Source organism: Typopeltis vanoorti, chromosome 3, assembly GCF_054136105.1.
Source record: "Typopeltis vanoorti isolate ZY-2024b chromosome 3, IOZ_Tvanoo_1.0, whole genome shotgun sequence".
In the NCBI taxonomy this organism is placed as follows: Eukaryota; Metazoa; Arthropoda; class Arachnida; order Uropygi; family Thelyphonidae; genus Typopeltis; species Typopeltis vanoorti.
Genome location: NC_143551.1, coordinates 119,658,378 through 119,671,057, shown reverse-complemented (window position 1 = coordinate 119,671,057; position 12,680 = coordinate 119,658,378). Strand labels below are relative to the sequence as shown.

Genomic DNA, 12,680 nt, shown 5'->3' with positions numbered 1-12,680 from the left:
ACATGATAAGCTGATATTTAAGTTGCAGCACATGGGTTTAAATGTTAGGTTAATCAACTGGATTCAGGATTGGCTGTCTGATAGGTATCAGAGAGTTGTATATTGTGGGGCAATATCAAGTAAGCAGAAGGTTACAAGTGGGGTTCCACGGGGCTCAGTACTGGGACCTGTATTGTTCAACCTTTATGTCAATGACGCTGTCAATGGATTGCAAGGGGATATTCAGTTTTTTGCGGATGATGTGAATCTGGGAAGGGTTATTAGTAATAGTGCAGATGTAGCAGCCATGCAAGAGGATTTAAATAAACTAGACAGATGGGAAAATGAATGGGGGATGTTGGTTTAATGCAGAAAAATGTAAAGTCTTTAAGTTTGGGATCCATCGATGGGAGGATACATGTTCGATTGGAGGAGCTATACTGGAGGAAGCAGGGGAGACAAGAGATCTGGGGATGATGATTCACAGAAAACTTGAAATTCAGGGAGCATATTGCAAAGGTGGTTAAGGTAACCGAGATGATTGCTGCAATACTGAGAAGGACGCTGAATTGCAGAGATAAAAGAGTTATCATTCCATTGTATAAGACCCTGATCAGACCATGCTTAGACCATTGTTGTCAAATTTGGTCCCCAGGATTTGAAAGGGATAAATTAACTGTGGAAAGGGCACAGAGGTGGTTAACAAAATGGTTTCAGGACTGTACAATGTCAGTTACGAGGATCGACTGAGAGAATGTGGACTGAGAGTTTGGTGGATAGAAGAAGGAGAATTGATCGAGACTTTTAAACTGTTGAGAAGCTGTTACAGGGTTGATACTGGGGAGTTCTCTCACTTTGTGGAACAGTGGGAAGGAGCGATGACAAGGGGGCCATCCCTGGAAGTTACGAAAGGAAGCTATGAGCAAGAGAGTCAGGAGTGGTTTCTCTGCGTGGAGGATCGTTGAACCTTGGAATGCAATGCATGAGAGAGAGTAGTTAGAGCCAGAATGGTCAATGATTTCAAGGAGTGGTATGATAACATTTGTGTTTCATAAGAATGACTTCCCATGATAAGTCTTTTGACTCCATGGAGGCCTTGATAATAATAATAAAAACTCAGGCTGCTTTATTACCCACAAAGAAAAACAAACCTCACTCCCTCTTACTTTTGATAATGTTCCAATTTCCTTTCAAGATCAGCTTTATATTCTTGGGTTTATCCAGTTTATCCTTCTACAAACATATTACACACATAGCCACCTCAGCCTCTAAAATGTTTGGTGTTCTCTTCTGTTCAAAACATTGCTTTCCTTCCTCCACATTTGGGTGCACACAAGACCTCCCTAAAAATATTTGATGATAATCAGAAGAGGGAAATCCACTTAACAGGTGACTCTTCTCTACAAGAATTAATTCAGCCTCTTTCTGACAGGTGCTCTGTTTCTACACAGTGTCTTTTCTATAGATACCTTCATTGGCACTGCTCCTCTGAATTGGCTACTATTGTTTTTCCACATTCTTCTAACCATGTACGAACAGAGCAGCCACTAACCAATACCCATACACTGTCCAACTCCAAAGATATCGAAGAAACATTTCATTATCTTCTTTCATTCAATCCACCTCTATATTTTGAAACAATCTCCTGTACACTGTTTTCCCACTGAATACAATCTCCAATTCTTTAAGAAACATATCAAAATGCTTCTTCTTTCTCCTTAATCACTTACTCACACATGCCATTGTAGTATTAAAACTCCAGTGACCTCTCAAGTGTGGAGTCATCATAAAAAATGCAATAATAATAATAAATGGCACTAGACAGGACATGCAACATGTTTATGTCTATCAACAGACAAGAAAGAGAACAATGAAATGGCACCAAGAAGTGGAGAGCAAAGACCAAATAAATACACTGACAGTAAGATGGAATGATGCAGTAACCAGTGATTGTGGACATCTCTACTCCACTTATGGGGTAGAGATGCCTACAATCACTTCAAATGGAAGAAACATGATGAGGAATTTCACCAGCAGCAAAATGAAGAAACTTCTTGATGATAATGATGACAATTATTAAAAACAACTCTAGGCAATGGCTAAAAATGAATCACACTTATCACGCACATAAGTTGTTGATTGTTATAGATCAAGTCAAAGCAACTCTACCTACTAGCAGTGTTCATCTGGGTGTGGACACCATGTGGAATATCACACACCTACTTTATTAGAAACTAAAGGCATAACTATTTTTTAATAAGAAAAAAGGTAAATAGCACACAGTTGAGTCGTCGTCGTCCAGTAGCATCCTCTAACAAGAGGGTTGTAGCAGATGAGCAGCTCTTCCATTTCTCTCTGTCTGTCACTTCCATCATTCTTAAACCAGTCTATTCCACGATGTCATTAAACCGCTCTCTAGTTGGTCTTCCACGTCTTCTCTTCCCCTCAACTTTCCCTTGTAATATAGTTCTTGTCAGGTGTTCCGAAGAACCTCTCAGAAGATGTCCTGCAAATCTAGTCTTTCTTTGCATAATATTCTTTAACAGTGTTCTTTCCATCCCAACTTGTCTTAAAACCTCTTGATTTGATATTCTTTCTGTATAGCTAATCTTTTCCATCTTTCTATAACACCACATTTCCAATGCATTAATTCTTTCCATATCTCTCTTTCTTAGTGTCCATGACTCACTTCCATAACTTGCAATACTCCAAACTGTTGCTTTAACTATTCCAATTCTAACGCCTATTTTAGTGTTCTTGTTTATTAAAATTCTCTTCATTTCCATAAATGCCGATTTAGCTTTGCCTATTCTATTTCTAATGTCCAACTCTGAAGTTCCTTTCTCTGAGATCCAGCTACCTAAATATTGAAATCTTTCCACTTCTTCTAAAATCTTTCCTCCACATCTTATTTTTTACATTATCTCCTATTTTTCTACCCATTATCATTATCTTGGTCTTTTTTGTGTTAATTCTCAGTCCATACTCTTTATAAGAGTTTTCAATTCTTTGAATAATTTGTTGTAACATATTTTCACTTTCTGCCATCACTACTACATCATCCGCATATCTTAAGTTATTAATGATTCTTCCATTTATTTTTATTCCTTCTTCTATCATTCTTATATTCTTATACTCAAGTGCCTCTCTAAACATTTGTTCACTATAAAAGTTAAACAATAATGGTGATAACTTGCATCCTTGACTGACTCCTCTCTCCACCGGGAATTCTCCTGTTTCCTCTCCATTTACACATACTGACGCTATTTGTGACCAATTTAAAGTTTCCAAGTCATAAGAGTCGATATCAGTATTTTCTAGAATGTCAAAAAGCCTTTCATGTTTCACTGTATCAAACCTTTTCAAAATCTAGAAATCCCCAAAACAACTTTCCACCATGGTTTAGTGTTTTCTCCCCAATAATTCTTAGACAAGTTATAGCCTCTCTAGTTCCTCTGTTGGTTCTGAATCCAAACTGTTCCTCATTCATTTCTTTTTCTATTTTATTCCTAATTCTCTCTAAAATTATTTGCACCAGAATTTTTGCTGTGTGAGTTATAAGCCTTATTGTTCTAAAATTTTTACAGTCTAAAACTCCCATCTTATTTGGAATGGGGATAAAAATTGATCTTCTAAACTCCTCTGGTAATTCTTGTCCTTCATAAATTCCATTAATAATTTGCCATAACACTTCCATACCTTTTTCCCCTATATTCCTTATAAGTTCTATCTATATACCATCTATTCCAGGTGATTTTCCTTTTTTCATGTTTTGAATTGCTAGATTCAATTCCTCCCTCATGATGCACAATCTCTGTCCACTATGTTCTTTCCTTTGATTTTCTCCTCTTTCCCCATCTTCGTAAAGTTTACTTATTCCCATCTCTGTAATATCTTCTCTTTTTCTATCAGAATTTCACCTCTTTCATTCTTGATTGCTCCAGTCCTTAGCATCTTTCTCCTTCCTGTCATCATATTAATGTTTTTATAAACACCTTTTATGTCCTTTCTTTCTGCCTTTGCCATTGTAGCTTTACTTATTTCATCTAACCACTCTTCCTTTTTCCTTCTTATCTCTCTTTGTATCTCCCTACTCAAGTCTTTATACTGCTTTTTTTTCTCCTCTGTTTTACTATTAACTAAAGCTCTTCTTTGTGTTATTTTCCTCAAAATATTTTCCGTCATCCATGGTTTCTTTCTTTTCTCTCTTTCCTCCTCTTTTTTAGCTAAATGTAATTCTGTAGCAGTAATTATGCTTCCTTCAGAATCTTCCATTTTTCACTTGCATCATCATTTTCTTGTATATTTCTCTCGTTCATTTCTTCCTCTACTTTCTTTGAGAACTCATTCACCATACTTGCTATCTTCAGCCGCTCCATGTTCCATGATTTGTTCCATTTCCCTGTAGTTACCTTTTTTAGATTAATCCTTATCTTAGTTGACCACAATATGTGATCTGTATCACAGTCTGATCCTGGATATGTTGTCACATCTTTTATAATGTTTCTATATCTTTTGTTTATCAAAATATAAACTATCTGATTTCTTCTACTATTTATATCCTCCCCTGGGGCTTTCCATATGCAATCTTCTTGGATGTTTCTTAAACCAAGTGTTCATAATTGCTAAATCATGCTTTCTACAGAAATCCAACAACATATCTCCTCTTTCATTTCTCACTCCCAATCCAAATTACCCAACAATATCTTCCTCCCTTCCTCTTCCCATTTTTGCATTCATATCGCCTTGTATTATAATTATATCTTTTGTTTCTTTACATTTCAAGCCCTGTTCTATATCGCCATAAACTCTCTCTACCTTCTCATCCTCATAATCACAAGTAGGTAAATTTATCTGAATAAGTAGAATATTTCTTGGTTTTGCTTTCAACTTTACCAGTAAAACTCTGTCTGAGATTTGCCAGTAGCCTTCCACACATCCTACCACTCGTTTATTCAATACTATTCCAACACCTGTTTGATGTTGCTCTTCCCCCCCCATCCTGAGTAAATTATTCTTATTCCACCCTCTGTTCTAAAATCTCCTTTTCCTTTCCATCTCACCTCAGCCATTCCCAGAACATCTATTTTCAATCTCAGCATTTCCATCTTTACAATCTCCAATCTTCCAGTTTGATGTGAGGTATTCACATTCCAAGATCCAATGCGAAAATTACTTTTAGCCCCTTTTCCACATGAATACTTTCCATCTTCCACTTCTCCACCTCCCGCAGGCTTTAGTAAAGAAGATTCATATGACTGACATGCAATCTGGTCCATATCTATACGGGAACAAGTGACCTCCCTGGTAGCCAATTGCGCAGTTCCAGACCCAGGGGACCCATCCTGAGCTGTGCATCGCTCGTCATTTTGATCTTTACTGCTCATCCAAACTAGGGAAAAAGTAGAAGCATAGTGGTTTCCCATTGCCTTCTATGCATGAAGAGATGAAAAAAGTAGAAACATTGAAAGAATCAATGAGACAATATATAAATACATTCAATTTGATCAGGCTTAATGAATACAGCATGCAAAATGCCATGAATTATATATTTATTTTAATCCTTTATCTAAGTGTAAGCATACGAAGTTTGAAGCTGAAGTATTTTCAGGACTGGGGAAACTCGTGGTGAAGGTGGTATAAATTTTGATCACTTGCCTTAGTATCTCATAATGCAAAGCGCATCTCATTGTGGACATGTATATAATGCTATGCATTATGGGAAGGGAGTCACAACCCAGACTGGTTTCGACCTTTATTGAGGTCTCATCAGCTCATCGCCTAAGCTTTGCATTATGGGATACTAAAGCAAGTGATCAGAACTTATACCACCTTTACCACGAGTTGCCCCAGTCCTGAAAATACTTCAGCTGCAAACTTCGTTTGCTTACACTTGGATAAAGGATTAAACCAAATATATAACTGGGAGCATAGCCAAGTGAAAAAACTTCCATCAACAAAATGTCATGGTTTTCAATATTTAAATAAATATAAAATATGCCTGGTGACATAATATAGACCAGAATGATATGAAAGTAAAATAATGGTGACAGAAAACTCTTTTAGCATTACATTTTAAACAGAAAAAAAAAAAAAAAAAAAAAAAAAAACTATACCTTCTTCAAGCGTTCTTTGAAAAACTGGATGTGAAAATGGTCCTGTCCCAATTTTGGTACATGCTCTTACAAAAAAAGCATATTCTTGATATGGCTGAAGCCCAGAAATAACTGCCTTTCTAGCTGGAAAAGAAAAAAAAAAAAAGAGTTGCCCATAAAGAACTAAGAATATATACAAATCATTTAGTTTTAATTATTATTTTAGTAACTATAAGTGATAAGTTGTTGATTAAAGTATTTAAACAGATAAATATACATGTGGATTAGATTACCATTTTTGGTCAAAACACCAAAAGTCAATATGGACTTTTGGTATCAATATTCTCCAAGTTTTCTGCAATACAGTACATGCACACGCGCACACAATATATCATTAGGTCTGGGGACATAGCATAGAATATGGGAGTAAAGGAATAACATAATGGTAATGGAAAATTATCTTATTTTATCATAAAAAACTTTACTTAAGAGTTTTAGAATATAAAAATATACAGCAGATTTGAAATAGAAAAGAAATATCATTTAGTTTTGAGCGAGATAAATTGAGTATCAAACAAAAGTTTGTATTCAGCACAACAGAATTAATGAATCAATATGATAATTGCAGTTTCAAGATATGAATTGCAGACTCAAATATACAAATATCACAGAGAAAAAAAAGTTCAAGATTACATCATTATCATCTTCCTCACATGCCTAAGGTATGTTGAGGTTACCATGAACAAGAGCTTTCCAATCCAATCAATCTATTAGCAGTCAAATTATTTAAATTTCCAAACAGCTCAAACCACTTATACTCTTGATGTTTTCTATCCATTTTTTTAGATCTCCCCCCCCCCCCCACCAGTGATATATTTTTTTCTACTTTTCCATTTTGAAGAATCTGAGGAAAACTTTTAGTACGTATTCTGTACACATATCCATACCACTGCAACTATTTTCTCTTATTCTTGTTATTATTGAAATATGTTAGTGCAATTCTTCTCTAATCTGATCGGTTTTTAATTCAGTCCACAATGTCTTTTTTTTTATTTTCTTCAAATACTTGATAACACAAGTCTCTGCACAATAAAGAACTGTAGGGAGTACCACTGAACAAGAAAATCTCTCTTTGAAGATCAGAGAGCAAAATCTGAAGAAAAGATTATTTGATACAGAATCATGTGGTAAAGTCACCTGCAAGGATAAAATCTGAAATGCAGGATGAACTGCTGGTCTGGTTGGTCGAGTGGTTAGCAATCCGCTCTCCAGCCAAAATGCTGGGGGTTCAAATCTTGCCATGGGCATGGATGTTTGTGATTGTCTGTGAAAATACTAGTGATGGTGGTTGGTGGTACTTGTGGTTTGTTGTCGTTGGTGGATTGTGTAGTGGAGACAGAGTTGTAGATGCCCTTCCTCGATGGGTCCTTGGACACCCTTTAGGTGTCATGTAATAATAATAATAATAACTGAAGAAATTAAAGAGACCATTCATCAAAAGAAGAAGCCATATAAAAACATACTGGCATAAAAATTAGCATAAGTTTTACAGAATTAAACAAAAAAAATACTTCCTGTCCTTACAGATTAAAAAATACAGTTCTTTTAATTTAAGGAAATCAGCAGAACCAGCAGAACCATGTTGTAAAATAAAAATATGCATAACACTGGTGTGAACAGATAAAAGAAGAGAATTCTTATCAATTACATTAATGTTGAGAATGATATCTTCAGACTAGTCATAACAGGTAAGGTAGAATGTGGTCTCTGTAATCTTCAATGTGAACGCATTTTGAAAGAATGCCATCTACATGCTCTGGTGGAGAAGGGGAGGTGGGGGATATTATACAATTGAGATATAGAAATTTGTGGAAGGGTTTGTGATGGTCAAGTAAATGTAGAAGAGATTTCTTGTAGTACAGAGAGAAGGGAGCAGGTTTTTTTGGTTAGAAAATGCTGAGTAAGTGGAACACTATGTATGCAAGCAGTGAACAAGTAAAAGGCACAAGTATAAATTTAATGATTATTGTGTTGATAGTCAAGACTTCTTACTATGAGTCTTTTGACTCCACAGAAATTTGGCAATTAAAACAAAACTAATAATAAAAGTCAGTCATCATTGAAGAGACAGGAACCTCACCACGTAACCTTCCATAGTAAACCATGAAATCATGTTGGATTTAAGCAACAGAGACAAGGTTGGACCCTCTGCAATTTTTGTCTCTTTGAAACATTACAGGGAAGAAGAGAAAAAACTGGGAAATGTAAGACAGATACCATGAAAATACCATATGAAGAAGATACCTTAAACCCTCTGGGGAGGGTATCTCCTAATCCTTCATGCCTGAAAACCAAGTACTTTAAGTACTCAAGAATCTCCTCTTAAGGCTTGCAGCCTGGAATGTAAAGATTTTATATGAAGATGGGAAGTTAGATAACTTTATAGAAGAACATGAAGCCAGGCCACACCCTGGAACTGTGCCTTGACTGACATGCAAAACTAAGTGAGGGTATCAGCATTTTATGCTGTAGTGAAGGAGAGTGTGTCTCCTCATTATTGCACTAGAAGACTAGAATGGCAGAGTTAACAGATAACCAAAATTTAATTTGACAATGGTAACGGACGCATGACAGCAAACTATGTGACATAGTCCGGGCACACTCCGAGACAAAACAGAAATGTGGCCAGTCACCGTGGAAGAGACAGGAACCTCACCATGTAACCTTCCATAGTAAACCACAAAACAGAGAACCATGTTGGATTTAAGCAATAGAGATAAGGTTGAACCCTCTGCAACTTTTGTCTCTTGGAAACATTACAGGGAAGTAAAGAAAGAAACAGTGGAATGTAAGATTGATCCAGTAGACTCCGCTTATTGTGATCATGGATAATATTAGAAATATATACACGTTAGCACAAGAATAATGTTTAATTTGCCAAATATTTCAGTCTGAATATTGCAGACCATCTTCAGTGGCTACATAGGAATAGTTTAAAAAAACAAAATGCAATACGAACAATTGATCATTCATACATAGAACGCGTTGCGTGATGTCATATCACTAAGTATTAGAAGAGTAAAAAAAAAAAAAAAAAAACATAATTAACCCCTTAACATACAAAGACGTCTGTAACACATCTTTTGTTTATTGTACCAAAATTGATTTTGAATTTTGGTTTCACATATAAATACAACCGAATATAGATGCTAGACAATCTTGTGCCTATTTCCTTTCAGCTAAGAAAAGTTGCCAATGGTGTGTACCAGCTATTTCGTTTGTGTTTGCACAAATTCATCATTATTTTTCAAATAATGATGAATTTGATCCAGCAAATCACCCTCGCCCCAAAAAATTGGCAGAAAAACGACCGCTTTCTGATTTTTAATTGGTACGTTAAGGGGTTAAAGATATTAATTCAGAAATTCATATAATGATCTTAAATAATATTATACTGATACTAAAAAAAAAAAAATTAATGTGTTATCCTGATTAAACTTTCCCAAATTTTTGATATAGATATACAGTCATTACGATTCAAGTTAGGACGTTGAAGTAAGGCCTCTACACTTTCTTTAAATAAATGTTCAATTTTTTTTTTTTTTTTTTTTATTATCAGTATAATATTATTTAAGATCATTATATGAATTTCTGAATTAATATCTTTAATTATTTTTTTAAATTTTTATTATTATTATTTTTTTTAATGTTTACTCTTCTAATACTTAGCAATATGACATCATGCAGCGCTTTCTATGTATGAATAATCAATTGTTCGTATTGCACTTTGTTTTTTAAAACTATTCCTATGTAGCCACTGAAGATGGTCTGTAATATTCAGACCAAAATATTTGGCAAATTAAACATTATTCTTGTGCTAATGTGTATATATTTCTAATCATTATGTCATAAGTATCATTAAAAAATTATGGATAATATTATCAATCAGCTATTGTTATCAAAATCAGTCGGCCCCAAAACGTTCCATTTAAAAAGAATTAAAAATAATCTACCTATTATAATTAAGTTCCAGTTATTGTTATCAAAATCCTCGAATGTTTAGCCTTTTGCATCTCAGAATTCTAAGAATTAAGGGCTAATCAGGAGAAAATTTGACAAAGAACATTTGTCAAAATCTGATTTTTTGTTAATCTTCTTTAATCTTATTCTTCCATAAATCTTATATCTTCCAGGCAAAAGTAGATGGGTAATCTTAATCTTTTTTTAATCTTAATCTTCCAGACAAATACAGAGTGGGGGGGGGGTATAAATACAGTCTAAATGTGATTTTTCAAGTTTATTTTCGTGCTCTCTTTCAGTAAGTGAATTTGACTTTAAGTATACTCATTAAAATAGCCCTTAGAATTATGGCAGAAGCAAGTAAAAAACGTAAAGATTTATCTTTTCAAGAAAAGCAAAGAATTTTGAGTGCTATGATAAGTTGCCCAAAAATGAGTCATCACAGTGCAGTTGTATATTTAAAAATTTCACAGCCGCTCTTGTGTAACATCGTAAAAACAGATCAAAATTGAAATTTTAGCTCTTACTAATGAGAACATGGATCGGAAGAGAGCCTTCAACCAATGACCAGATGCAAGAAGTTCCCTCAACCAATGCCCAGATGCAAGAAGCTCTATGAATACTTCATCACGGGAATCAAAAGGCATTATGAGTATGAACGATTTATTCATGAACTACTATATTCAAAGACACAACAGACAACACTAGATAAGTTTTTAAAATAAATTTTATGTTGGTGCTTATTAAATAGCTGTTTATAACAATAAATTAAATTAGATAATGTTCATAATAATAAATTGAAACGATGCAATTTTTCATATCATTTTGGTTAATGTTATCAGCAGGTTATTGTTATCAAAAAGCGACTGTCCCAACGTGATCACCATGAGCTGCATCTACTGTACTATGAAAATAGCATATGAAGAAGATACCTTAAACCCTCCAGGGAGGGTATCTCCTGTTCCTTCATGTCTGAAAACCAAGAATTTTCTCTTAAGGCTTGCAACTTTGAATGTAAGAACACCTTATATGAAGCTGAGAAGTTAGATAACCTTATACAAGAACTCGAAGCAATGAAATTTGACATTGCTAGTATCAGTGAAGTCAAATGGACTAATAGTGGAAAAATAAACAGAAAGAGTCATTCACTTATGTACTCATGTGGAGACAGTCATAGGAATAGAGTAGCATTTGTACTAAAAAATAAGATTGCCCAATCCTTAGTTGGATTTTGGCCCATAAGTGAGAGAGCAATTGCATTAAAAATTGAAGCACAACCTTTAATATTTTTATCGTTCAAATATAAAAAAAAAAAAAAAAAAAATCAGCTAATGCCTTTTTATTCCCGTATATGGGAGTAGGTGAGGCCATTTAGCCCTATCTAACTTTGGAGACTGAGTGGGCAGTTCAATCTCCACTGGTACCCAATCAGAGATAGATGGCCCAAGGCTATCACTAATGAAGAGTACACAGTGAAGAGAGACGGCTCAAATATGCCACCATCTCGTAGTCCCTAACCCTAACACAATATATTTAATGTCTGAAATAATGTGGGTTCCACGGTCGATTTTTTTGAGTTTACGGGACAAAAACCCGAGTTTCCGGGAGGAAAAACCTGCTTGCCCGTGCCAGAGATCAACTAACTCGGGAACCGGTTGAAAAAAAGGCTTAGAAAAATTTCCTCTAGTCGCCGACTAGACTCGAAACCAAGTCTTCCTTCGTGCGGCCAAGGGATGTGGTGTGCAAACGCCACATCCACTGAGCTACACAGTCTCCAAATATATTATTATTATATTATTTATTATTATTTGTCACCTCCAGGGAATCCAAAGACTCATCAAGAGAGGGCATCTACTCTACAACTCTGCTTCCACCACTCACAATCTACCAATTGACCGCAACTACACTAACGCCATCTACTGCCAACCGCCACCACTATTTTTCTACAAACAATCACAAACGTCCATGCCCGTGGCGGGATTCGAGAATGCAGCCTCCTGACTGGAGAGCGGACATGCTAACCACTCGGCTAGCCAGGCTGGCTATGCATCTACTTCTGATTACCCAGATGAAGATGTCGAACACTTCTATGAAAACAAAAGGCACTTAGTGGTATGATAACAATGCAAAATCAGATGACATAACTATTCTTATCAGAGATCTAAACGCTAAAGTAGGCTCAGAAAAGATCTCTTCCTGCATGGGCCTATGTCATAGAAATCCAAGAGGAGAAACATGAATATAGTTCTGATGAAGAAAATGATCTGGTAATAACAAATACTTTGTTTAGCCTTTAGCCAACCTCCTAGAAGACTTTACACATGGAAAAGCCTGAGAGACATCCATGGGAACCAGATTAATTATATAATGATTAAAAAAAGGGTACAGAGGCAGATAACAAAGATGGTTTCAGGATTGTACAATGCTATGAGGATCAGCTGAGGGAATGTGGACTGCAGAGTTTTTTAAATAGAAGGAGAGGTGATATGATTGAGACTTTTTAAACTGTTGAGAGGTAGTTACAGGGTTGACACTGGGAAGTTCTTTCGTTTGGTGGAAAAGCAGGAAGGAGCAATGACAAGAGGG

At 35.5% G+C, this 12,680-nt stretch overlaps 1 protein-coding gene across 1 annotated transcript in view; it reads right to left on the bottom strand.

Annotated features, from left to right (window-relative positions):
* Positions 1-12,680, bottom strand: part of LOC150108517 (receptor-type tyrosine-protein phosphatase mu-like) — a 1,155,664-nt gene that overhangs the window by 588,819 nt on the left and 554,165 nt on the right. The window contains exon 21 of the mRNA XM_090415942.1: positions 6,096-6,218. Coding sequence (XP_090272068.1) covers positions 6,096-6,218 — 123 coding nt within the window. The remainder of the gene's footprint in view (positions 1-6,095; positions 6,219-12,680) is intronic.